This window comes from Chlorocebus sabaeus, chromosome 8 (genome assembly GCF_047675955.1).
Source record: "Chlorocebus sabaeus isolate Y175 chromosome 8, mChlSab1.0.hap1, whole genome shotgun sequence".
NCBI lineage: Eukaryota > Metazoa > Chordata > Mammalia > Primates > Cercopithecidae > Chlorocebus > Chlorocebus sabaeus.
The window spans coordinates 22,392,422-22,419,547 of NC_132911.1; the positions used below are offsets into that span (position 1 = coordinate 22,392,422).

General features: G+C 50.5%; 1 protein-coding gene across 2 annotated transcripts in view; it reads right to left on the reverse strand.

Annotated features, from left to right (window-relative positions):
• Nucleotides 1-27,126, reverse strand: part of PEBP4 (phosphatidylethanolamine binding protein 4) — a 274,119-nt gene that overhangs the window by 184,656 nt on the left and 62,337 nt on the right. The window contains exons 1-3 of one of the 2 annotated variants that reach the window (XM_007961924.3): nt 26,585-26,750; nt 26,346-26,482; nt 19,148-19,274 (exon numbers count right to left, since the gene is read on the reverse strand). In XM_007961924.3, the coding sequence (XP_007960115.2) occupies nt 19,148-19,274; nt 26,346-26,476 (258 nt within the window). In that variant the 5' untranslated portion in view covers nt 26,477-26,482; nt 26,585-26,750. Of the gene's footprint in view, nt 1-19,147; nt 19,275-26,345; nt 26,483-26,584; nt 26,751-27,126 lie in introns of those variants that run through there. The other variant, XM_073017996.1, reaches the window with a different exon arrangement.

Sequence of the window (27,126 nt, forward strand, 5' to 3'; positions counted from 1 at the left end):
TAATTCTGACATAGTCAGCTCTCAGGTTGCCCACACCACCACACATCAGAAGGACCATAAGGACACTAGTCATCCTTGACAGCAGCAAGAAGTGACAGATGACAGGAGGATGATAAAGTGCTTAAAAATAATTTTAGCAGTTTGGTGTGGTTTTGTGTAGAAGCAAATAGCCCTACACATTTCCTTGGTCCTCACAGATATCACTGCGCATGATCTAAGAAAAGTTCTGCCTTCCTTATGAACATAAAACAAAACCTATATTCCGCGGGCAGGCCTGGCTCCAGAAAAAGAATCTTCACATTGGGTGGGGCGGCTGGTGAAATGACAGAGTATTCACTGAAGACTTGCAGGCAGCAAGACGGAAGCAAGAGAAGACAGTGACATGAAATAGATGGTCTGGTGCAAAATCGCCGTTGACTTATTATAGACATGATCAATGAAGATGGATCGGGACTCTGTCTTGTGTCAGCACAGTCCTAGGCCTCGGGGATTCAGTTGTGAGGTTGACTCTCTCTGCTGTCTTGGAGCTACCTAGGGTCGGTCCTGCAGGGACTGTGTCATGTTGATCTTCAGCTTCTAACCTCTTGGGAGGGACATAGCCCCTCCTGGTCCACCTAAAGTCATCTTTAATACTGCCCACCCACTCTCCACACTGTGCAGTTCGACTAAGGCAACCTCCAGAGTTCTAATTCCCTGTTATAGATGATTGAGAACTAGGGCAACCTCCTCTCCAGGACAAGGCCAAACCTGCTCAAAGGATCCCAGGCTGGGGGATTTGCAGGCTGTGTAGGAGCACAATGACAGAACCCCGGTGAGGATACAAGTCAACAACTCCGGCCACTGTTGAAAAGAAATACTTTTACTTAGCGAGGGCACTGTTCTGTGACAGATGTTTACAATGATGACACTGCATCATTTAACAAAGGTTAAATCATGTTCACTAGACTCTGTTTAAGAAGCCATGGCCATGTGTCCTGTTTTAGAAAGACTGCCATTACAAATGATTCAAATAAGATTGAGTACATGAATGAGCCAGGGTCAGCTATCCAGAAGATGAGCTTAGAAAGAACAGCTCATTCCTAAGTGTGGCATTACTGCATTGCCATTTTTAATTTTAAAAACCTACGTAAATTTTAGCTGGGCGCAGTGGCTCATGCCTGTAATCCCAGCACTTTGGGAGGCTGAGGCAGGTGCATCACCTGAAGTCAGGAGCTTGAGACCAGCCTGACCAACATGGAGAAACCCCGTCTCTACTAAAAATACAAAAATTAGCCGGGCATGGTGGCACATGACTGAAATCCCAGCTACTTGGGAGGCTGAGGCGGGAGAATTGCTTGGACCTGGGAGGTGGAGATTGCGGTGAGCCGAGAACTCACCATCACACTCCAGCCTGGGCGACAAGAGCGAAACTCCATCTCAAAAAAAGAAAAAAAAAAGAAACATACATAAATTTAAAAAAATCTACATCCTAACTCCAACCCCCATGTCATTTCCATCATAGACCACACCAAGTTCCCCGGATGCCCTGGTAGTCTTATGGCATGAAGCAGATAGAGTGCTCTCATGTGTCCATGAGACCTTGGTGAGGATATGACAAGCCCCATGTTGCTTCATATAGGATCTGATGCCTGGTTAGCCTCTCCCCAGGCGACCTCTCCCTCCCGCACAGCCTGGGTGGCCTGGACACCTGGACTCTAGCCTCAGCTCTGTCATCAGCCCCGGGCCTGGTGAATGCTGAGATCTCAGCTCTGGTGTCTGTCCAGCTCTTATCTCTGCAAACTTCCCTAGGGTCAGAAACAGCTTCTGCCCAGGAGGAGTTAAGTTTCCGACATGTCACAGAGGATCAAAGAACCCTGAGGGTTCTGCTACATAAATAATCAAGGGAGTTTGTCAAAAGGAAGGTCCCAGGAGCCCTACTAGAGGGTAAAGGCATTGGATACACCAGGAACTTTTCCAGGAGAACAGAAGCTCCAAACTCAGGGATCCCAGATCCTGCAGTATAGCCTTGCGTTCCCACACGCTGTAGGGGTTGGGGAGTGGGGTGGAGGTGAGCATTGAACCTTAGACCTTTCTCATTACACCGCTCAGACCTCATAAACAGGAGGGCCTTGTAATAGCTTGATGGCCCTGAAAAGATAGCAGTGGTATTTCAGGTACAACCTGAAACTTGGATTCCATCTCGCTCTGATAGCCTTCTACTCCCATAGCTTAAGCAAGAAGAATCACCCAGGAAACCCCGAAATGTTGAGAGCAGGACTCATTTATCTGTTATCTGAGAGCCAACCATGATGTTATGATTAAATTTGGGAAAGAGACAGCTGGTGTTCAAATCCTGGCTTCAACACTCATGAACCGTGTGACCTTGGGCAAGTTGCTTAACCAACGTGTGCCTCAGTTTTCTCATCTATAAAACGGGGATAATGATGGCTGTGAAGAGTAAATGAGCTAATATTTCTAAAGCACTTAGAACAGTGTCTGGCACATGTCATTGTGTGCCAAATTAAACAAAATAATTGGGCAAAGGCAGGGGATTGAAAGATGCGGCATTTCTAAGAAACGCAGCTGAGGTTCAAATGTGTGGAGTCTCTCTCCTCACCCCCAGAGGCAGCAGTTCCTGAATGGGGCCGCAGGGGAGGGAGTGCGTGAAGGGTTAAACCCCCAAGTGTGCAGAAAAACAAGTTCCATCTGGTCCCTGGGACAAAGCAACAGCCTGCAAAGCCCCCAGCCCGGGCTCCTGCTCAAAGGACACATTGCTTTTTAAAATTCCAACTTGTAGCTGCCTCGATCTATAAATCAACCCGTTCTCTACACCCTAGAGCTCCGAGCAGCATTCGCAAATGGCAGCAAGATATCCATGCTCCCAGAATAGGCATAGGAAAGTGCCCTTGCAACTCGGCCAGGGTTACCTGGTACCCAGCCTCTCTGCTTCCAGGGCTTCCTCCTTGACCTCCTTCAAGGCAGGCATTGCTCTCCCATGGCAAAGAGCAGGCAGGCAAGACAGAGCCAATGGTCAAGGTTCCAGCTGGGAGTGGGACTTTTGCTTAGATGCCCAACTTCAGTGAGCTGCCCCTGGACTCAGTTGAGTTCCTGTCTTTGTTCATCATCACAAAAAGAAAACTAAAACTGCTTGCCCTGCCTCCCGACACTGTGACTGAGACCCTATTTTTAGATGCCAGGCTGAGAGTGGGGCAAGGCTGATTAATGAGAAACATCAAATACTCCACGGAGGCTGGGGGAACCTTACTTAGAGAAGCAGCAGGCTGCTTCTCGGCTCCCTGGCTGATCTGCACACGGGACAGCTTGTGCCTCAGTACCTGCTGTGGGACCCCGGCGCTCTCCGTACCTGGAAGAGGAGAAGGAGCCAGGATAAGGCTGACGGGGCTTCCTCGTGGACCTTGGCTAGAGGCAGAGTCCTTCCGTTTTTATCACCCCTAGACCTGTGCCCATGCCTGGATGATGCTGAATCCAGCACCAGCATTAACCCTGCAGGGCAGGAAAGTAATTCACAAAAAGTTGGGCAATTCAAAGTTACAGTTTCCACAGCAACCAGCACTCAGACCATTTGGGTAGCTGAAGCCTTTTCCTCTTAGCATTCGCCCCCCCGTCCCCCATAGCATTTTTTCCTTCTTATTAAAGTAATACACATTCATTGGAGAACATATGGAAATTACAGACAAGTGTAAAGGAGAAAATAAAAATCACCCTTAGTCTCAACACTCAAGGAGATCCAATGTTAACATTTTGATATATTCTCCATTCGCCTAGTTTTTTATTTTTGCATGCATAAAAGATATAATTTTTGAAAATTGGAACTATTGTTAAATGACTATTTTATCATTTGGCTTCCTTCGCTTAAAAATACACTGTGAGATTTTCCAATAGCCTTAAATATTCTTCGAGAATATGCTTTTTAATGGCTATATGGTACTTTTTCATATGGATAGAGCACATTTTATTTAACCAATCTATTGTTGAACATTTAAGATGATTTTCTTTTCTTTCCTGCTATTTTAAATAACACTACAATGAACATCCTTTTACATAAATTTTTGTGTGTTTCTCTGATTAAGTAATCAGATTAGAATAAATTCCTAGAACTAAAATTACTGCTCAAACACAATGGACATGCTAATGACTTTGATAGGCATTATTGAATCATCAGATTCATCTAGAAAAGTTGAAGCAATTTGTACTTTTGCCTGCAGTGTATACTCTTTTAAGGAAAGAACACAAACTGTCATTTAGTTAATTTTTAAATAAAGTTATATACTATTTTCTAAAATCACATTTTTTACATTGTAAATGGAATGGAACTTCCCCCATATTTTTAATGAATGTTTTTCTTTCTATAATCACCCATTAACATCCTTTTATTTTTAAAAAAAAAAATAGGGTATTCATCTTTTTCTTGCTAATTTATAAGAGCCCTTTATGCATAAAGATAATAATGCTTTGCATATTTGTGGCACATATGTTCTCTCAGTTTGTCATGGGGTTTTCATTTTATTTATGGCAATTAAAGTGCAGAAGTTTCAAATGTTATTGTAATTCACATCCCTCTTTCTTTTTATCACTTTGTCCTTTGATTTTATACCTAGGCAGACCTTTTCTCTCCTGAGATCAGCTATGTATCTACTTGAATGTTGTTGTTCTAGTTATTTTGTGGCTGTGTCAGTCTGGTCTTCTGTCCACTGCTCTAAGCCACATAGGCTTCAGGTAGAAGCAAGGACTGGCCTTCACTTCTCTAGGGGTCCGAAGGTAGGAGCCTGCCTGGACAGGTCAGAGGCAGTGGCCAAAGAGACGCAGGACCCGACCTGCCTGCTGCTCCCACCTCACAGGTCTCAGCCTGGCAGGCACCTCTCCACGGGGCCCTGGGATGTTGCTGGTGAATGGAAAAGATGAACGAGGAGGAGGAAATAGCTGTTCCACGATTACATACTGAAAAAGGTACACCTCACGTGGCCCTGTTTCCCATCTGAGGTGGGGGCGGTGGAGGATGGGAGCGCCAGATGTATGGAAAGCTGGCAAGTTGCTTCACTCTTAGCACGTTAGAAATCAAGGAATCCAATTCCAAACCTGAAATTAACCATCATGCTATTTGCAAGATGAAGAGTTTGAGGCAGTTGCTGACATTGCATATCCCCAAATACCAGGTTTTTATCTAGGAGAAATGCTATGTAGGTGGAGGAACCTCAGGCTCTCCAGAGATGCAGGTCTTCACTTCAGCCTACCCCCAACCCTCACTCTCCAGGGACCCTAGACACAGCAAGTACCAGGTGGGAGGGGGTGATGCTGAACAGAGGGTGTTACCTCAGGACACCATCCAGACAGAGGACACTGCAGGCTGCCTCCTCTGTCCAGCCTCGGGAGAGTGTGCCTTCCCGCATCCCTATTTCAATCCAGCCTTCAAACTTCTCACCAAGGCTGCCTGGCAAGTTTGCCAAGTCAGTTCTGCAAGGGATTTGTACATTCACCCCACAGGTTTACTGAGCATCTACTATCCGCATAGCCCTGTGTCTAGCCTTGTAATTTATTCCTCTTCAACCAGGGATAAAGTATTTCCTGCAAATCTCCCTCTCCCCTTTCTCTCTCCTTAAATCCTTAAATAAATAAATAAGCCCTCTGTCTTGAGTTCCGCATCCACTGGCCACTGCCTTGCCTCGACTGTCATGTTCCAAGGCTGCAGTAGTCACCCGGGTGGCCGAGACGACTGTCCATCACCATCACCACCATCATCCTCGTCTACCGAATGTTTCCGAAGTTTGGCATTGACAGGTTGACATACATGATCTCTTGTCATCTTCATCTAGTAACATTTTTTCAACAAATATTTACTAAGTGCCTACCATGTGACTGAGACTGTTCCAATGCTTGGTGTGCACCAGTGAATAAACCAGACAAAGATTCCTGCCCTCATGGAGCTTACATTCTAGCTGTGGGGTGGGGGTGAGAATAGATAAAATGAACAAGCAAAAAATGTTAAAAAAAAAAAATGAAAAAATGATATGGAGGTTAGAAGGTGGTAAAGGAAAGTGGTGAAAGTTAGAAGGTGAACACAAAGGAAAGAAGTTAAGAGGGATAAGAGGTCTCTGGGCTGTCACAGCTAGGGGATCTGGAAGGCCTCCTTGGAAGGTAACCTTCAAGCAAAGACTTGAAGGAGAGGAAGACATGAGTTATGAAGCTATGAGCGGGACCGGGGGAGGCAGGCAGATACTATCCTAGTGCAAAGGCCCTATTGAGCATGCCCCATGCAGTCAAGAAACAGAAAGGAGGCTGGGCACAACAGCTCATGCCTGTAATCCCAGCACTTTGGGAGGCCAAAGCGGGCAGATCACTTGAGGCCAGGAGTTCAAGACCAGCCTGGCCAACATGGCGAAATCCTGTCTTTACTAAAAATATAAAAATTAGCCAGGTGTGGTGGTGCACACCTGTAGTCCCCACTACTTGGGAGGTTGAGACAGAATCGCTTGAAGCCGGGAGGCAGAAGTTGCAGTGAGTTGAGATCGTGCCACTGCACTCCAGCCTGGGTGAAAGAATGAGACTCCATCTCAAAAGAAAGAAAAAAGAGAGAAAAAGAGAGAGAGAGAGAGAGAGAAAGGAAGGAGTGAGGTAAGCAAGGGAGGTGATGAGCAGTTAGTAGGTGAGGTCAGAGAAGTGAAGAGGTGATGCGCTGGCTCACACCAGGTCTGGGAAGCCACTGTCAGCACTTTGGCTCTTACTCTGGTGAAATGAGGAGGAATTGAAGGATTTTGAGCAGAGGCTGAACCGATCTGAGCTGCAGATGGAAAGGCTCACTCTGGCTGCCTGGCTGAGAGTATGCTGGGCGTTGAGGCAGGCAGAGGTGGTGGCAGGGAGATGGGTTAGGAGGCGGTTGCAATGACCCGGGTCGGGAGGATGGTGACTCTGGCCAGGGTGCTGACAGTGAATGAGAGAGGTGGTCAGCTCTGGATGTAGTTTCCTGGTGCATTGGCTGCATGGTGAGAGAAAGAAAGTTGCAGTGAGCCAAGATTGTGTCACTGCACTCCTGCATGGGTGACAGAGTGGGACCCTGTCTCAGAAAAAAAAAAAAAAAAAGAAGAGAGATACTGATGACTCCAACATGTCCAGCCTGCACAGCTAGAAGACTGGAGTTGCTCTTGACCAAGATGGGGCAAGACTGAAGATGGAGCAGGCTGGGGCAGGCTGGGGTTGGGAGTGATGACTGGGTACTTGGGGCTGGACATGTTTCATTTGAGGTGCTTATCAGACACCCCAGATGCATATGAGCAGGAAATCGTTGTTATGTGGGTGAAATTTAAAGTCATAACATTGGATGAGACCACCCAGCAGAGGAAGTTGGGAACAGGAAAGGAGAAAAGGAGATACCGAAGTGAGAGCCAGGAAAAGTGAAAGTCAATCCAGAGAGTGTGGGTCATGGAGGCCAAGGGAAAAAAAAACCTGTTTAGGAGGAGGCAGTGACCCACTCAGTGAAATCCTGCTAACGGGTCAAGAAAGATACGGACTGAGGATTGACCACTGGCTCTCACCCCTAAAATGGATATTCCACCCATTTTAAGGTGAAGAAAAGGAATCTCAGAGTGAGGAAGTAACTTGCCCAAGGTCACAAGCTGCAAGCAACAGCGCTAGGATTTAAACTCAGGTCTGTGCAAAGCCAGGGGCCTTGGCACTTCTCAAACTCACCCCTTGGGCTCCAAGTATTCCATGGACCAAGGAAGGCAGCACTGAGAGGCAATAATTCCTGTTCCTGCTAGGTATTCGTACTCAGGAAGCCTGAGGGGAGGGGAAACTGCAGGTGAATAGGGGACTGATTGTTAGTGCAATTTTTAAAATCTTTTCAATCCAGGGAGAGGTGTGAGAGGCATGCTCAGTGCTGGACCTTCTTTTCTTGCAAATGACCATCCCACCCAGCTAACTAGGGGCTTCACTCTGGAAGGCACTTCCAGTTAGCAGCTGAGGTTTAAAGCATTGCATCCCAGGGATATTTGCATTTTAATGGCAGAAGCGCATTTCCACAGCCAAGTGGCAAAGAGAAACGGGGCAGGGGTTGCAGAGAGAGGTGAGTCCACCCGACCCAAATCAGGCACCCTCTATTTTTTCACTCCTGGGTGACCTGCCCTCTGCAATGCCTTCCTGCATCAGTGGCCCCAGCCATTCAGCCGGCTCTCAGGTTCCTGGGGTGGATGACGGTCACCTATCTCCCCCTGGTGTCGGCTCTTTCCATTGCAGCCCCAGGAGATAGAGGGCGATCTCCGCCTACCCGCCAGCGAGGCCTGGGGAGCCACACCTAAGACGTTGGTCCAGGGTCGTCCTCCCTACCCCACCCTCTGCGGCTCTACACTGGGCCGTGGCACAAACCCTCTGCATTGCCAGCACCTGGGAGTTCAAATGTGTAATGGCTTCTTCTCACTCAGTCTCAGGTTAGCAGTGCAGACCTAACCCGCAGTAAAGAAATGAGGGTCCCTGATTTGCGCACACCACTACACCCCCACATCATTCCCTCGGCTCAATCACTTGATGTTGCTGGGCCACCATTAGCCCTTTTGTAAAGGGAGGTAACAGAACCAGAGAAGTCTCACAACCCACTCCTTCTCTGTACCGACTTAGGTGGCTGACTTCTTCCCTGGGCCTGAAGTAGTCCCTGGAAATACCTCAGGTCGTTTGGGGTATACTGCAGCTTGCTCTCTACCCACTGAGAAGCAGTACTGTGGAGTGGTTAGGGGCAGGAGCTTTGGAGGCTGCACAGACCTGGGTTCAAATCCTGACTTTATTGCTCATGAGCAGTGGGAATTTTTCTGTGCCTCAGTTTCCTCATCTGTGAAATGAGGGCATTCATGCCTTCTGTGCTGGGTGGCTGCAAGGCTTAAGTGTGATACTGTTCATAAAGTGCTTAGCACAGAGCCTGGCCACGTGGAAAATGGCCAGCAAATGTCGCCATGTAGTAAACATTGGGGACCAGAGGGCTGGAGTGACTGGGGAAAGGGCTAGAGCCAGGGGATCCAGGCTCTAGTCTCATCACTCCACGCAACACATCTGTACTTTAGAGCAAACTAATGTCCACCAGGTTGTAATGAGGCTCAAATGAGGTGCTGAGGCAGCACGCCGATGGGTGCCAGGTTCGGAGCCAGCCCAGCTGCGCTGTCCTGCTGATCTTGGGAGAGTAGCTTTATTTCTAAGGGCCTTGGGTTTCTCATCACAGACAGGGATCAACACCCGCCTGACCCACCTCTCAGGACTGATTGGAGATAAGGGGTGTGAAATGACAGCACTGACATGCTACAAATAAAAAGGACTGTCACGATAGGGAAAGTGTTTTGAAAATTGTACAGCTTACCCCATTGTTAGCAAGAGACCAAGCCCCCAGCCTCCTGCACTCGCTCCATATCACAGCACGCATCTCCCTGCATGGGATCTGCCTATTTTCTTGCTGGTCTCCCAAGCATACAGAGGTCTCTGCCCTCGAGGAGTTTATGTTCTCATTGGAGAGACAAACAAGAAATTGAATGGTGAGAACCCAGAAGGTATTACCAGGGGCAGAGGTAGGCAGTTCTCTATCCATCCACCTGGAAGCCTTGCTAGAAACACCCAGTGAAGGAAGAACAATTCTCAGAAGGGAAGCGTAGCCCCAGGGCAACTGCCCAATGGCTTGGCAAAAATGAACAGGGTTACTTGTATAGCGAAGACGGTGCTGGAATGGAAGTCAGGAGGCCTGGGTGGTAGTCTAGGCTCTCTATTAATTTGAAAAGACTACATATTGTATGATTCCAACTTTATGACATTCTGGAGAAGGCAAAACTACAGAGACAGTGAAAAGACCAGTGGTTGCCAGAGGTCGGAGGGAGGCATGACTAGGCGGAGCACACAGGATTTTCAGGGCAATGAAACTACTCTGTATGATACTATAATGCTATCATGCATTTGTAGAAACCCACAGGAGGTGCAGCACCAAGAGTAAGCCCTAATGTGAGCTATGGATTTGGGTGATAGTGATGTGTCAGCGTAGGTTCGTGGAGTAGAACAAATGCACCGCTCTGGTGGAGGGTGCTGAGGGTGGGGGAGGCTGTGCCTGTGTGGGGGCAGGGGTACATGGGAACTCTCGGTACCATCTGTTCAATTTTGCTGTGAACCTAACACTGCTCTAAAACATAAAGTCTATTAAAAATAAATAAATATTTTTCCCTGATCTGTTGTTTCCTCACCTGTAAAACAGAGACACTAATACTTGCTCTGCCTGCCATGACACCCACATAGCCACGATTGGGGTCTAGTGGACTCTGTGAGCATGAGACCAACATGTCACGGGTGTGCTGGTCCCTGGAAGAATGAGAGATGCCCTCAAAGTTGGGATCCTATGACAACTGCCCCTGCCAGCCCAACTCCCAGCAGCTGCTGCAGCCCCCTCCTCCGGCAGTTCTCACCTTCCCGCCAGGCATTGAGGGTTTTGGACTGCAGTGGGCACCTCCTCCCAGCGGCAGTTCCCCACTGCAGAGCTGGGAGCTCCGCCCACCTCCTTCTCTCCGCCCCTCACCCACAAGCCTGCAAGTTTTAACAAATAACACAGGATATTGCTCTTCTAAAAATCTGCAAAACCTTTCTAAAAACTCCCTTTGAGGCCACCACCTTCTTTCCCAGGTGAGAGCAGGCAACAAGTCCCTGTAGCATTCAAAATGCTCTTCCTTGTAAATGGCTCCGACAAAGGCCGGCAGCTATTTTAAAATCCAAGAAGGCTTTGCTGACACTCCCAACATACCGCTGTGAACAGATCCCAAACATGTGAAGAGCCCTACACAGACGCTTGTTCAGTGCCTTTAAAACAAAACAAAAAAAAACCAAAAAACCCAGGATGCAAATCCACTGAGTGCTCCTTTCAGGTCCCATGTGCCCCCTTGGTAGATCAGCCCACACAGTTTTTTCAAAGAAACAGTATTTGATCTGAGAAATATCTGGAACCTGTTTCCCCAGCACTTGACTGGGAGCTTTCAGCGGACGTCAGCTGCCCAGTCGCTGAGCGTGCACCCTGCCCGCCTGAGCTGCCGGCAGGATCCTTCGGACTGGGGGCGGCGGGTTGGGTGAGGGAGGGTGCTGTTTGATTAAAAGCTGCTGGGGGCAGGCTCAGGTCTGACTGGAAGTTCTGGAATGACAGAGAAGGCCACGAGGATAACAAGCCCTGGGAGTGAAGATCAAGACTGGGAATCCTGCTAATGGAGCTGCCCTGAGTAAGACGGTCGCCAGAGCACGTGGCCGTTCTGTTACGGTTTCCCTCAGCCATTAAGTGCGTAACAGACAAGTAATAACAACAACAATGAACATTCTCATTATTGCAAGATGCCCATCACAGGCAGGGCAGGGACGCGTTCTGTGTGTATCTCTCACTCCCGGAACAGTATCTGGCAGAGGGGCAGAGAGTGGAGCTCCATCTGGATCTGCTCCAGCGAATACATGAATGAATGACACCCCCTGTCCACTGTCAACATTACAGGCCTGTTTTCAGGAATCGGGGGATTCCAGAGGCAAAATTACATAGGTGAAAGGGTAGCTGACTGCAAGCCAGGGAACCTGCCATCCAGGGCTGGTTCTCCCACTTCCCAGTTATGCCAAGTGTGACCGGGGGCAGCACCCCCGTCTGTCATCAAGGGGATAATCCCCCTCTGTCTATCTCCCTATGTTGCTAGGAGGATCGGTCCTGTGAAGTCCTGCATAGCAAGTGTCTTTACCACCTGAACATCTAACTGCAAAGGTTAGAAATGCTGACAATCCTCACTCCCCTTTCACCCAGTCCAGTTGCACCCAGAGGAGCCCCGATGACCTGGCTGGGGACCTGGGCTAGAGTGGGACACAGCTGAGTGATTTTAGCACTTTGACTACTTGCACTGAAGGAGCCAGGGACAAGGATAAGATGACCTGATGCATCCTTGACTGGGTGCTGGGCGCTCTCCTCACCTGCCTTCCCAGACCTGGCTCCTCCTGTTAGCACCTGAGCCCTTCATTTACAACCTCAGCGGCCTCCTGTTCCCTCTGCCTCTGGGTCTCAAACACACACAGGTCTCCTAGAACCTCAGAAAGTCCAACTCTTCTTCTGTGTCTTCTGCCCTTCAGACTACAAACCCATCTCTTTTTATGGTAGTGACAACCGATCCCATCCGTGAAACTCCAGTTAGGTGCTCGGCACCAGATACGGTGGAATCTCATGAATTCTTCCCTAAACCCTCACTTGATGCACTGGTGATCTCCCCAGGGTGGCCCCTTACCCTGTCCTGACTTTACCTTCTGCTCCCAGCCCACAGTCCTGGAACGATCCAGATCCAGTGGCTCTTCCCCAGCCTGGCCCCATGGCAGCCTCTTCCAGCAGCGGAGCCTGGTGACTCCCGCTCCCCATTCCTGCCTCTTCCCTACACCTCTTCTACAACGCCCATGACATCAGCATTCCCCACGCTCTGCCCCAAAGTCCTTTCATGCTGCAATTTCATGACATTGCCTCTTCCCCCTGCAGTAGGGACTCAGCTGGCTGAGCTCCAGCTCCCATGGCAAGCATAGGGCAGCCCCCTCCAGCCCCTGCAGCCGTGCCTGCACCCCTCCTGCCCACTATCCCCTTCCCCCTCCTCTTCCCTCAGAAGCATCTCCTGCACCTCCCACCCCTGACTTCCAGTCAGTGGCCAGGTCCCATCGGTTCCAAAGGAGCTGGACACCCTTTGAAATCTCCTCCTCTCTAACCCCCACCATCCATACCGTTTATCACCTCGGAATGTGCATTGCCAGTCAACACCTCAACCCCTCCTTCTGCTACATTTTAACATTGCCCTTTTATTGGCTCCTTCCTGCCAGAATTTACTTATTTATTTAGAGTTGGGGGTCTTGCTCTGTTGCCCAGGCTGGAGTGCAGTGGCACAATCATAACTCCTTAGCTTACTGCAGCCTTGAACCCCTGGGTTCAAGCGATTTTCCCACCTTAGCCTCCCCAGTACCTAGGACTACAGGCCTGGCTACTTTTTTTTTTTTGAGACAGAGTCTTGCTCTGTCACCCAGGCTGGATTACAGTGGCGCGATCTAGGCTCACTGCAACCTCTGCCTCCTGGGTTCAAGTTATTCTCCTGTCTCAGCCTCCCGAGTACCTGGGATTACAGGCATGCACCACCACACCCAGCTAAGTTTTGTATTTTTAGTAGAAATGGGGTTTCACCATGTTGGCCAGGTTTAAGACCTGAAGTCTTAAACCCCTGACTTCAGGTGATCTGCCCACCTCAGCCTCCTAAAGTGCCAAGATTACAGGTATCAGCCACCACGAGGCCTGGATAACTTTTTCGTTTTTTGTAGAGATGGGGTCTCTAACTCCTGATCTCAAGCAGTCCTCCTGCCTTGGGCTCCCAAAGTGCTGAGATTAGAGACGTGAGTCACTGTACCCAGCCCCTGCCAGCATTTAAATATTCCCAGGCATCTCTTCTCCCCTGGCAAAGCGGTGGTGTGAGTAGCCCATTCCACGGGATCCACTCCTCATTCACTCCTCGGTCCCCTCACGCAGGTAACCAGCGGCTGGCGGGGGTAAGGCAATGTGTGCGTTTCCTGTGGGCTAACCCGACCTCTCTGGCTGGCTGCTGTTGAGCATGGCAGAGCCTCCCCGCAGGTAAGCCTGTCCTGCTCTCAGAGTCCACCCCTGCTGGAACGCTGAGGATGCAGACCCAGGCGCCCAGCCCTGCCTTCTCTTCTCAAGTCAGATTGTAGACCCGCCTCTCAGGCGGCTACCTCTGGATGCTACAGCCTCCTCAGACTCTATGGGTCTCGGTGCAGAAGTCGTGCCAATGGCTGCCATCCCTGTAAACCCAGTGTTTCTCTGTGTCCCCTTCGTGGTGAAGGCACCATTATCAGAGTTAACATATACCCCAGCTTGCCAGTGCCATGCCCAATGACACCCATTGTCCTGGCATAACTATTAACAGCACCCCCGTTTACTCTCAAAAGGGTCCTGTCTTAGATGGGAAATTATACACTCAGTCTCACTGTTACCCACTTGCCTGCCCATCACAGAAACCTGACGGCCATCTGGACTCTCCTCCCCAATATCCCCACAGTCCCCAAGTTCTATGGGTTCCACGTCCTTAACATCTTTTAAACCCACCCCATGGTCCATGCCATCACCTAGGTTGCAGGGTGGGCATCCTGCCTTCAATCTTACCTTTCTTCCATTCTTCCACCTGCTGCTGGAGTGACCTTCCCAAATTGCAAATCTGACCACATTTACCAGCCTAAAAATCAAACAGCAAGCCACCTCCCTGAGCCAGCAGCCAAGCTTCAAGATAAACTCTAAACTCCATGCCAGGACCATGAAGTTCTTGGCTCCTCACTACGGATGTGCCCCTGCCCTGCCCGCCCCAACCTCCTACCCCACCACAAGCCTCATCCCTCACCCCACCATCCTGGCTCCCATCTGTCCCTTGCTGGGTCCTGGCTCCCTGACATCCTGTGTCCCCATGCTTGCCTGCTACCTTTCTGTCTCCCCGTCTATACTGCAAGCTCCGTGATAGTGTCTTTCGTCTCTGAATCAATAGCACTCACATGGTGCCTGATGCACAGTGTGTGTTCAATATTTACGAAGTGAATCGGTTCACATCCTTAACACCAAATAGTCCAGGTGGCTGCAGTCCCCCGAGCCAGTGGGCCTGCACTTGACCACCTCCACGTGTAGGCACACGTGTGTCTACTGGAAATGCCTGCCTGTTGGCCTCTCTTTACTCAGACGAACGTCTCTGCTCCATCCATTATGGGCTGTTCTTCTAGAATTGCTGTGGGTGTTGGGAGCCCTGTGTCCTTCCTCGGCTAATCATTTTGTGACTGCAGCAGCCTGCATTTTTCTGCTCTGTGTATACAGAGAAGGGTTGGTGGGGGCGGTGGACCTGTGAGTTCTGAGGTCTCTTGCAGAGAGGAGAGTTCCAGGCCTCTAGAAAATTTGTGTTGAAACTTGTGTCTCCACCGTGGGCTAATGAAGGCGAGAAGGTGCTCCCTGGGAGACTGCGACTAGAGGCCCGGGCTGGCACGAAATGCGCTGGCCCAGGTGGGTAGGGCACTCAGAGCCACCTGCTTTGTGAGGAGAAGAAATAGGGCCTGGGCCAAGCCTGATTGGAAACTCGAGGGACAGCGGGACAGAACGAGGCAGCCTTTTGTTCCCTCCCTGTAATGCAATGCACATTCCCCACTTAAAGGCAATTTCTGCACTTCAAAAGGATTCCAGCTGGCGAAATTTAAGGTGGAGAATAAGCCCCCAGTCAAGAAGCTTCTCAGGGGCCTTTCAGTTTTCCTTGGCTTGAGAACGGGATGCATTTTTAAATGTTTGCCTCTTCATGTTTGTCAGAGCGCCAGGGGAGAAACGCTTCCTCTTACTTCCACACCTCTCTCGCTCAGTCATAGCTGGCACGGGAGCCAGCCACGTTTTCCTGTGCTACTTTGCCTTCTCATGAACCTGCCTGACTTCCTCTCTTTCTCTGCCTGCTCCCCCACCCACCCCCCAGCTCACACCTCACCCCTTGGGGGAGGAGAGAGTCCCCGCCGCCCCGGGGCCACTAGGCTTAGCAGCTTTCCTCCAACAGATGCTGAAAGGACCAACAGTTAGGCTGACACACCTCACAGCTGACACTCCAGGACATGCTCTCCCACCTGCCATTCATTCATTCATTCATTCATGCATGCATGCATTCACCTGTTCACTCTCTCACCTAGTCACCCAGTCAGCCAGCATAGGATCTGAGGTGCTGGGGGGCCCGCGGGTGACTCAAAATCAACACACAGTCTCTCTCTCCTAGCTTACAAAGTGCTTGAAGCTTTGAGAGATAGGAATGAGCAACTACAGCACAAGACAGAGGAAAGTCAAAATCCAGTTTAGAGGGTAGGGACATTTTAAAAGCACAGAGAAAGAAGAGATCAGCTAGGGATGTAGGTGGAGCCCAGAGGGAGGCAGTCAGGGAAGGCTTCCTAGAGGAGGAAGCACTGTGACGGGAGCAGGGTCCAAAGATGCCAAGGATGGGGAAGTGGCTGATGCCAGAATATGGAGGTGGAAAGCTCTCTGGTGGGCACAGAGGCGCAGCTACACCCCTCTTTCCAGGGCTTTGGAGTTTGCTGGGAGGTGGGGGGGGGGGGTTCCCGGGCATGTCCACTGGCAGTCACTGCTTTGGTGGCATTGCTTCAGTCACCTTGGAAGCAGCGCACCATCCCCACATAGCAGTCACCAACTCGTGCCCTTCTCCGTCGGGCCCAGAGGAAATACCTCCATGCTCTTCTCTGTCCTAAACACTCAGGCTCCCCGCACCCTTTTCTTGAGGGATCCAGATAGCACTTGCTCCTCCAGCCTCACTAGTCATGCCCTATCCCTTAAGTGAAGCTCCAACCACCACCTTCCCTAACAAGGACTATCCTTCCTGCCCACCCCCTTCCATTCTAACCCGGGAAAGCTTCCCTTTGGCCAGCCCACCCCTGCCTGTGCCAGCACCCCCTGGTGTCTCCCTTAGAGCCCCTGCCAGTGGTCCACTGGCCACTGTGGAGTTGGGCAGACCTGGCTTTGACCCTGGCTCTGGAACCTTTCAGCTCTGTACTTGGCCAGATTACTCACTTCCATAGGACCTGCCCTGGCATTTCCTACCTAACATCCTTTCACCCTTATCTGATCAATCACACTTTGACTCGCATTCAGGGCAACCATCCTCCTCTGCTTTCAGTCCTTGTAGATTAAGGGGAGCTGTAGAGGGTCACTGCTAGGTTCAGGGATAGGCACGAGACCAAAGTGAGACCAATCCTGTGACTTTTGGTGGATGGAAATTCCTATTTCCACTGGGATTGACAAACTGGTCAAACACAAACCTAAGGCTGTTCGGGCCATCTTTGTCACCACAAGGAAAGAGTCTATTTACAAATAAAAACAGCACAGAAAAAAACAGTCAAGAGACAGATTCCTGGTGACACGAGCACCTGGATCCAGCCTTGCCTGAAGTTATCCCTGGAGTTTTCAGTTTTGTGAGCCAATAAGCTTCCCCTGCTTTTTTGGCTTACACCGATTTGAGATGACTTTTTGTCACATGCCACTAACAGTCTTGACGAAAGAAATACTTAACTTGGAGACTTAATAACAGAATTAAATGAAAGGCCCAAGTAGTGCCCAGGAATAAGGTGGCACTCAATGACCACTTTTGGCAACTCTCTCTGAATCTGCCTTCTCATAGGTCTGTTACATTTCCATAAACTGTTGTTCCACAGTAGTAGAAAACTATGTTTTTCTTCTTCCCACAGCTTCGATCAAATCTTCCTTTGTAAAATCTTCGCCCTCCCTGGCTTTCTTGACCACAGCTCTGTGTCCCTCATAAGGCTCTACGTTTCACATCCGTTTTCCCCCCACCCCACTCCTGGGCTGAGACAGGATGGGTTTAACAGTGCAAGACTTCAGGATGTGGCAGGGGTGATATCGTCTTTGTGTTATGTGCTGATAACCCAGGGCGACAAAACCAAATCAAACCAAAGACTTTCCCAACAGGCTTCAAATCCCTGCTCTGAAGGATACCAGGTGCTCAGAAAAGTCTACACTGCCATCTAGTGGATGTCTGCAGCATCATCAGGACACAGAAGGGAGCCCTTTGGGAGAATTGCCTTGGGATTGTCTCTGGCCTGTGAAAGCATCTGACTGAACCTCACTATATAAGGGACAAACCCCAAGAGAAGTGAATGGATGGTGAAGCTGGGAGTCCTGTCCTGCAGAGTGGCATATACTCCTCTAAGAGACTGGGTTCCTGCCCGGCCTCTGTGGCCCTGCACCTCCCATCCCAGGAGTCACAATCAGCAGCCTTCCTTTCTCTGCTCCTCTTGGCTGTCCACAGGTATGCCCAGTCCAAGGGTTTCCAGGGAGGAGGGCTGATGTTGTGTGCACATGTGTGTGCATGCAAATGTGTGTGTACATGTGTACACATGTACACGTGTGTGCTTTATTGCTCATCTTCCCAAAGGAAAGGGTGTTTGTCATGTTTGCAAACAAGACAACCTATCAAAACTTCATGATAGCAGCCTCTTAACAATCTATTTGCTCTCTGATAGTGAAAAATGCTTCAAGGAAGAGAAGAGTCTATCCACCGCATTGGAGTAACCTGTGTGCTGCCGCCCTCCGGAGCTTACTGTCCTACTGGGCTTAGCTGACTGCATGAGGCCTAACCAAGGCAGCACTGCGGGGAAGGAAAAACCCCTTCTGGCCGCTCTCTGCCACGCTGCTCAGAAGGGACCAGAAGGTCAGCCTTGATGTGTGTACTTGATCACATCCCAGCCATGACCCTTCCATCTCCACACATTTGTGACCCGAGTCCTGCCTAGATTGGCACCAGCACCTCCTTCTAAAACACAGCAGAAAAGAGACCAGTCTCCACCATTAACACTCTGGGGGCTCAGTCTGGCCCAGGAGTCAAGAAACAAAGAAGCGGAGACCAGAAGGCCAGATCAGCTCCCCCAAAACACACTCTGGCTGCTGACAGCAGCCGCAGACCCACTTCCCACTTCTGTGACTCTTCCTCAGGCTTCCCAGACCCCACAAGGAAAGCTTCCAGAATAGTACTAATCACTGCCCACTAAAATAGTTATTTCCAATTCCTAAAATGCTTTGTTCTTCTTTTACACAACTTTGGGCAAAAGAAGAGCGTGTCTCATTTGCAACAACAAAGCGTCAGGATGCACTGACCTCTGCCTGTCCTGGTAAATACCAGCTTCTCTCCAGCCCAGAAGTCATCTGAAGACCCAGACACCCTGCACCTTGGGAAAGGACTCCTCTCATACCACCCCTTCTTCCATTTATCTGCCAACTCCAAAGCACAAACCAGCTGGTCTCCACCAGGCTTGGGGGCCCAGATCTCAGGGGCAGCCAAGGAGCTCCCAGAGCAGGGAAGCAGGAGGAGGCCTGGGCAGAGTGGCCTCAACCATCACCAGTTTCCAGTCTGCAGCTCTCCCACCGGCCCCCAGCCTTCTCCTCAAGTCCACTCTAAGGAAGGCACAACTTTATGTCAACAGCCATCTGCTGCCACCAGACCCAACCCAGATGGCTCTGCATGCAGCTTCAAGTCACCCAGATGAGCAAGCCTGGAGGAACATTAAGACCCCCAACTCTCCCCCGCCCTGCTTTAACACAGCCCTGCTCACTCACTTCCACGGCCCCCGGGAACTTGACTATTGGCGCCATCCAGGAGGTGATCTTCTGTCTGTAGTTATTACAATCAGGAACAACCTTGCAGGCAATGTTCCCCAACTCTGGGTAGAAAACTTCAAGGCCCCTATGAAGAGAAGAGGGAGGTTGCCCTGTGTCAGGGTTTTAGGGGAGCCTGGGGTTCCCAAGGCTTCAGTCTAGCACTATTGGGAATGTAAAGTGAAATGGGATTAAATCCCAAACCTGCCACTAACTAGTTGTGTGGCCCAAGAGTTACTTGACCTCCTTGTGCCTCAGTTTCCTCATCTGTAAACTGAGGACACTAATAATTCCTCCCTCATGGAGTCAGTGTGAGGAGTAAAGTCGAGGTCAATGGTCAGAACAGAACCTGGCATGTTGTAAGTCATCAGAAAGTGTAATATTAATTATCATCAGTGTTTACTTCCCTAGAAGAATAGATATCCTCAGGCAAACTTAATGTCTTTAAAGTAGGATTGAGTTTATAAAAACAATACCTATAGATTGCTTTTCAGGAACATTCTTATTACAGAAAAAAAGGCTTAGCAAGTCAGCATACCTTCCTTCAAGGGCATAGACGTTCTCTCTCCCCTAAACAATCAAGAGCTCCCCATGCCTGAAATCCTGCCATTAGGTGAAGAATTGGCTTCTTTGGGTTAAGCATTGACCATAGCCTAGGTTCTCTTTCAAAATGCAAACATCCCTCAGGGGGTAAAACATTGGCTCACTAAGACAGTGAGTATGAATGAACTGGTTCATCTATTTGCTCCCTGAGAAGAAGGGCCCAAACAGCACCAGCGTTCTGAGAATGTGGCTTCCTGGAAGGGAAGAAAATATGATGCAGAGCAAAGTGACAGAGTCTGCAGGGCAGGGCACGGCGGGCTGGGCCATGACTGCACCAGGCTGGCCTTCAGTGCATGCTTATATTTGAAACTCAGAAACGTAGGTAAGATTTTTCAAAGACATTTTTAAAAACTGTTTTTGCTTGTCCTTCTATTACATTTTATCTCCACGACCCAAGGCCTCTGTAGGGTTAATGTGGGTTAAGACATCACTGAGAGAGAAGCGGTGTGGGTATGGAGTGGGTGTTGCAAGTCCCCAGCCTTTCCTAACAGCCTTGCATGGCTAAGCTGCTCTACAGCCTGCCAGTAGCCACCCACAGTTGTCCACAGTGCCTTGCTGCAGGTGATGCCTCAGGGGACCCTGTGAGGATGTCATTTGGAGAACAGTTCTGGAGGGAGAGCTCCCTGAAGCTGGGGCCTGGGAGTAGGCCAAGAGCAGCTTCCTGGTGGGGAGCCCCGCATTCCTCCTCCCGCCTTCCACCTCCTACTCTTCCAGTGGCTCCTGAATTCCAGCCTTAGGCAAAAGGCCGCTGAGCCCCCAGCACCTGGCAGCCGCGGACCAGGACACTTCGGCAGGCCAGCACCCCCAATGCCAGAAGTCAGGTGCTCTGGTCTCAGAGGGTGGAAGCAGGACGAGTCAAGGTCTTGCTAAGCAAATCTGTGCCTTCGAACTCTTTGCACATTTACAGCAATTCTAGGTGGATGGCAAGATTTTCACAGCTTTTGGGAAGTTTTAGGGGACCAGTTTTATCTTCCTAGCATCATCTTAAGGACCGTTTGGTTTGTTTCTGCTGCAACTCCTTGCTGCTGCAGCTAGCGAGATGCGAGGCAGAGAGGGGACCCTCCAAGGGCAGAGAGACAGACAGCAAGCAGCACAGCACGGGAAAACGAGAGGCAGGGAGGAGGGAAACTGAGGGTGGAGGGACGCCCTCACGCCCACAACCCCTCTCCCCTTTTTATCAGAGTGGAATGTTGTAAATATCAAAAGAATCAAAGAAGCAAAATCGGCAAATCGTTATTTGGTGAGGGGGGTGCAGAGCCACAGAGTGCCCTGAAGGACAGGGCACATGCCAGCGAACCAGAGACTGGGTTGTGTCCCTGCCCCTCTCTTCACACCCATAGGGCACTGCCAGGCCAGCGTTTGAAGATAGCATGTTGCCCCACCTAGGATGACGGGAAAGGGGCGTGTGCAGACCGCAGACCTCTGCCCGGCTCAGCTGCTTTAGCAAAGGCTTGGAGAAGGACACAGAGAGAAATTTATTTGATCTGCAGATGGCACAGAGCTGGTGACCAACAATTCTGATTGTCAAATCGAGTTACAAGATGATCCGGACAAACCTGAGGTGAGCTGAATCAAAAATTAAAGTTAGTGAGAAAATATACTTTACAATTTGCATTCAAGGCCAGGCACGGTGGCTCATGCCTATAATCTCAGCTCTTTGAGAGGCTGGGGTGGGAGCATCGCTTGAGCCCAGGAATTTGAGATCAGCCTAGGCAGCATAGTGAGACCCTGTTTCCACCAAAAATTAAAAACAAAAAACCAAGCAGGGTGGTGCATGCCTATAGTCCCCGTTACTTGGGAGGCTGAGGTGGAAGGATCACTTGAGCCCAGGAAGTAGGGGCTGCAGTGAACCACGACTGCATCACTGCACTCCAGCCTGGGTGACAGGGCAAGACTCCATCTCAAAAACAAACAACTTGTGCCGGGCGCGGTAGCTCAAGCCTGTAATCCCAGCACTTTGGGAGGCCAAGACGGGCGGATCACGAGGTCAGGAGATTGTGACCATCCTGGCTAACACGGTGAAACCCCGTCTCTACTAAAAAATACAAAAAAAAACTAGCTGGGCGAAGTGGCGGGTGCCTGTAGTCCCAGCTACTCGGGAGGCTGAGGCAGGAGAATGGCGTGAACCCGAGAGGAGGAGCTTGCAGTGAGCTGAGATCCAGCCACTGCACTCCAGCCTGGGTGACAGAGCAAGACTCCGTCTCAAAAAAAAAAAACAAAAAACAAAAAACAAAAAACTTGCATTCAAGCCAGAAAACCTCAAAGGTGCCACCTTCCTGTGTGCCCTTGCTGCTTGTGGTTTACCTGACATGGAATTCATTCTAATTTCCATCCGGAGAGTTTGGGGATCTCCTGATCTCCATGACAAGACTTGGAGGCACCCTGGGGAGTGGAGTGAAAAGATCAGGGGCCCTGACCCGAGCTTTGCCATGAACTAACGCTACATAAGGGACTGGGGACGAAGGGCATGACTTTTACTGGGCCACCCCAATAGATCAGGGACATCACATATGTAGGATTTAATTTCATGCAACCATATCTTGAGGCAGCTCTTAACACTATTTCCATCTCCAGATGAGTAACTGAGAAACTGCAGGACAACACCTATTTGCAGCTGCTACGTGTTGGAGTGATCTGTTGTGTACAACAGAGAACGAGTACGGTGGGCTTGGCTGCACTTTCTTCCCTGCCCCGCACATTTTCCCTAGGGAGCCGTTTCATTCCTCCAGGCCTCAGTTTGAGCTAGGTGGTCACGTGAGTCTCTGTCATGGCAAGAATTAGATCACAAGGGCTGGTCGTGGTGGCTCAAGCCTGTAATCCCAGCACTTTGGGAGGCTGAGGTGAGACGATTACTTGAGCCCAGGAGTTAGAGACCAGCGTGGGCAAATGTAGTGAGATCCTGTCTCTATAAAACATAGAAAAAATTAGCCAAGTGTGGTGGTACGCATCTGTAGTCCCAGCTATATGGGAGGCTGAGGTGGGAGGATTGCTTGAGTCTGGGAGGTCAAGGTTGCAGTGAGCCATGATCCTGCTACTGTATTCCAGCCTGGGTGACAGAGTGAGACCCTGTCTCTAAAAACATGGCTTCTCAGCTGTGCCTGTATGAAGGGCTTAGAATTTCAGCCGCCCCTCAATGAGTGCTATTGCCTGAGTGTTGGTGTCTCCTCAAAATTTATATGCTGGAATTTAATCCTCAGTGTGATGGTATTAACAAGCGGGACCTGGAAGAGGTGATTAAGTCACCCTTATAAAAGGCACTCTCATAACAGAGGCTGAAGGGAGCTGCCCTTCCCTTCCACCAGGTGAAGTCGCAGCAAGAAGGTACCGTCTTTGAAGCAGAGAGCAAGCTCGCACCACGCACTGAATCCAGTAGCACCTTGATTTTGGCGCTTCTCAGCCTCTCGAGTTGTGAGTAATACATTCCTGCTGTTTAGAAATGACCTAGTCTAAGGTATTTTGTTACAGTAGCTGAAAAGACTAAGGCAGTGAGGACACAAAAAGACACATGGGATATGAGGCTGCCTTGAAGAGGGGGCTCACTGTGAAAGCGTGGGTCACCCCACTTGAAAAGCAGCAAGCTAGTTTTTAAACTGTTTTGTAGAGACGGAGTCTCTCTTTGTTGCCTAGACTGGTCTCAAACTCCTAGGCTCAAGTGATCCTCCACCTTGGCCTCCCAAAGTGCTGGGATTACACACGTGAGCCACTGTATCCAGCAGTGCATGCCCGTAATCCCAGCACTTTGGGAGACTGAGGCAGCAGGATTGCTTGAGCCCAGGAGTTTGAGACCAGCCTGGACAACATAGCGAGACCCCCAACTCTACGAAAAGTAAGAAACTTAGCTGGGCGTGGTGGCATGCACCTGTAGTCACAGCTACTCAGGACGTTGAGGCAGGAGGATTGCTCGAGCCCAGGTGTTCAAGGCTGCAGTGAGCTATGATCAGGTCACTGCACTCCAGCCTAAGTGACAGAGCAAGACTCTGTCTCTGAAAGAAATGTATTTAAAGAGAAGAGTAACCAAGGCCCCTGAGAGAGACTGGAGGACTGGGGATGACTGCCCAGGTTGGGGGGAGCTGGGGATGAAGGGGCAGGGCATGGCATCTGTCACCACACACATGATGACCACAAAGAAGATGAGAAACTAGACTAGATTGTGCACCTCCTGGATCTGCACTGGAAAAGGTGGGTTGATGTTCAAGAAGAGCAACAGGGCCTTGGGATAAGAATGCACTTTCTGAAGAATGGAGCTTTTCAACACCAAAAAGCAAGACACTTTGAGCAGCAGCTGCCATCCCCAGGGGAGCTCGCAGGGCTGACTGGATAGCAGCAGGAGGGGTTTGTTGAGTGGATTCACCTCCCGGCTGCAGGGCTGGAGGATCACGGTTCTTTCAATTCTGCGACTGAGCCCAGGGTTGGGACTGTCGGTGGTTTTGCTGGTCTAGTCTGGGGTATCTCAGAAGCAGGGAAGGTCTGATTCCCGAGAAGCTTTTCTCTTAACGATGTCTCACTGCTTGTCACAGTACATAAAATTCCTCCCTTATAGATGAATACTTTTAGGCACTGAGTCCAATCTTTAAGAGTTCCCTGGTAGACTGCAAATGCCCACGAGAGGAGTGCCTTCTCTGGGGGATCTCTTGCCAAGGTCAGAGCCTGAGCTGAGTGGGGATCTTGAGGAGGGCGTCAGTGCAGGAGGTCCTGCTGTCTCCTCAAGGGTCCTATCTGTCCCTGACGTATTTTCATTTCATCATCATTCATGATGATCTCTTCCAAACAAAAATCTTCTGTGGCAATAAAGACAAATCTCCTCTTTCGCGATGATGGCTTGAAATCAAAAGACATCTTCCTGGCACGCAACCTTAGGGTCATAAATCTGTTTCTCAAACTGGGGACCTGCTGGCGTATTCCGGGAGTCCTAAGAATGGCTCCCCTTGACTCGAGTCTGGGAGCCCTGGAATCGGGGTGAAGGTCGTCAGCAGAAGCAGATAGGGAAAGAGCATGAGTGTGGAGTCAGACAAGGGGACTAGATCTTGGCTCTGCCACTTTTAAGCTATGTAAACACTGTGGGCAGATTTCTTAATCTCTGGGGACTCTTCATCTGCAAAATGGGGGTGCTAACATAGACTCTGTAGGTTCATCACTGACAGTGAGAGAACTCAAGGAGTCCAAGCACCAGCAGAGCACCTGGGACACAGAAGGTGCCCTGGGACTTCCCACGTGTGCCCCCATGCATGGGTCACCAGGGTACCAAGATGTGATCTTGGCAGGGCAGAGCCTAGGGCACCCAGAACCTCAGGCTGGTCACCTCCAGCAACCCTACAGACATCCTAATTTCCCACAGTGTGGGAAACACCAGGAACCGCTGAGGTCCTCCTTAAGGGGCCATTATCACCGCCCAGGCCTGCTGTACCCCGGCTCAGCTGACCTCTCCTGCTTATGAGGGCATTGAACTTGCACGGCGCAGAGCGAGAAGCCTGCCAGCCCCTCGGCTCACTCAGCAGAGCACCTAGAAAATTAGATCCCACTTGTGAGAGGCAACCATATTTCTCTTCCTCCTTCCACAAGAAAACTTCACTCAGAACTGTTTGTTTTTTGAGACAGAGTCTTGATCTGTTGCCCAGGCTACAGTGCAGTGGCGCAATCTTGGCTCACTGCAACCTCCGCCTCCCAGGTTCAAGGGATTCTTCTGCCTCAGCCTCCTGGGTAGCTGGGATTACAGGCGTGCACCACCATGCCCAGCTAATTTTTTTATTTTTAGTAGAGATGGGTTTCACTGTGTCGGTCAGACTGGTCTCTACCTCCTGACTGACCTTGTGATCTGCCTGCCTCAGCCTCTCAAAGTACTGGGATTACAGGCGTGAGCCACCGTGCCCGGTCTACACCCAGAACTGTTTAACAAGATTTTTCAAAATGTACCCACAAGTCCAGACAAATGAAGGCTTGCTTTCTAACCGGCAGAGTCGGTGAGGAGAGAGCCGAACGCCAGGCTTTCAGCTTACCCTAAGTAGAAGCAGATTGTGCCCTTGGAAAGGAAGAAGCCAGCCTCATCACCCAACTCTACCCAGTGCCATGATCCCTAAAGGGCCCCTGCACAAACACTCCTGGGTCCCATCGTTGCAAAACACCTCTCACACAGGAAGGGTCTAATCACACACCTTCTTTCATTACAACACCTCTTGGTCGGGGTTCTGGGGAGAGGAGAGGGGGCATTCAGGCTATAGGGAGGGACGGTCTCTCTCTCTGGGTCTCTCTCTGAGGGTCTCAGCCTCCTGCCCCTGCCAAGACCCCCCAGGTTTGGAGGGCCCAAGCAGAGCCGACCATATACACAGCCCTCCTGGCCCTGGGAGAGGTGCATTCTGGAAGGCAGGAAGGAGTCTGTTTCTAAGTCCCTTTCTCAGCGCCATCCTCCATCAAGGTGGTCTCCAGACCTGACACGTGTTCTGTCTTCCCCATAAAATCAGGCTCAGGAGATGGTGCTCCTTGGTTTTGGAAATACCCCTCCCTGCGATCTACCTGCCTGGCAGCCTCTGTGCCTCCCGCCTCCAAGCCTGCCCTGACTTACTGGCACACAAGGGCGTCATCGTCCAAGAGGGCTTCTTGGGCACACGGGTTGTTCTCATCCTCGTCTCCAGTGATCACCATCACGAGACCCAGTAACAGGGCTGCTGTGACCAGCCTCATTGTCCAACCCATGGGCACCTGGAACAGAAGGCGTTTTAGAGCAGCTGGATCCCCTGCAGGGGATTTCCTGCCAAATACCTGTGCCCCCCACCCCAGGGGCCCACTTGGCAGGAGAGAGACCTCTGGTTAAGCACAGGGAGAAAGGCAGGCAGCTTCCAGGGCTCCGCGGCTAATCCAGTCCACCACCCGGACACAAGTACTTCGGGAGGACCTGGGCCTCCTCCAAGTTGGACTCAATGTACATTCCTAGCAGAGGCCCCTCCCCCTGGCAGGACACAGCCTTGTTGTCACTCTTGTCCTGGCTGCCAGGGCAGACAGCAGGCTGCAAAGTAGAAGTGCTTATATAAGCTTCTCAGTTCAGCTCCTCGTCCACTCCCTGCTCTTGGCCTGGGGATGGTCAGCTGGCCAAAGGCCAGCCTGCCCCTTGGCTATAAGGCAAGCCCTGGGAAGCTGGTGACCCCAGGCTCAGGGCTAGGAGTTGGGCTGTGCCCCTCAGACCGGCTCTGCCTCTCCTAGTCCCCATTCTTCCACCTGTCTCCACAGCCTGTGAGCTTCCCCAAGGTGGAGGTGGTTGGACACAGTAACCCTGTGTAGGAGGGACTGCTGCAGGGGATGGGGGCAGGCGCACCCCAGCCCGAGGCCAGCTCTGAAGGGCCAGCTGA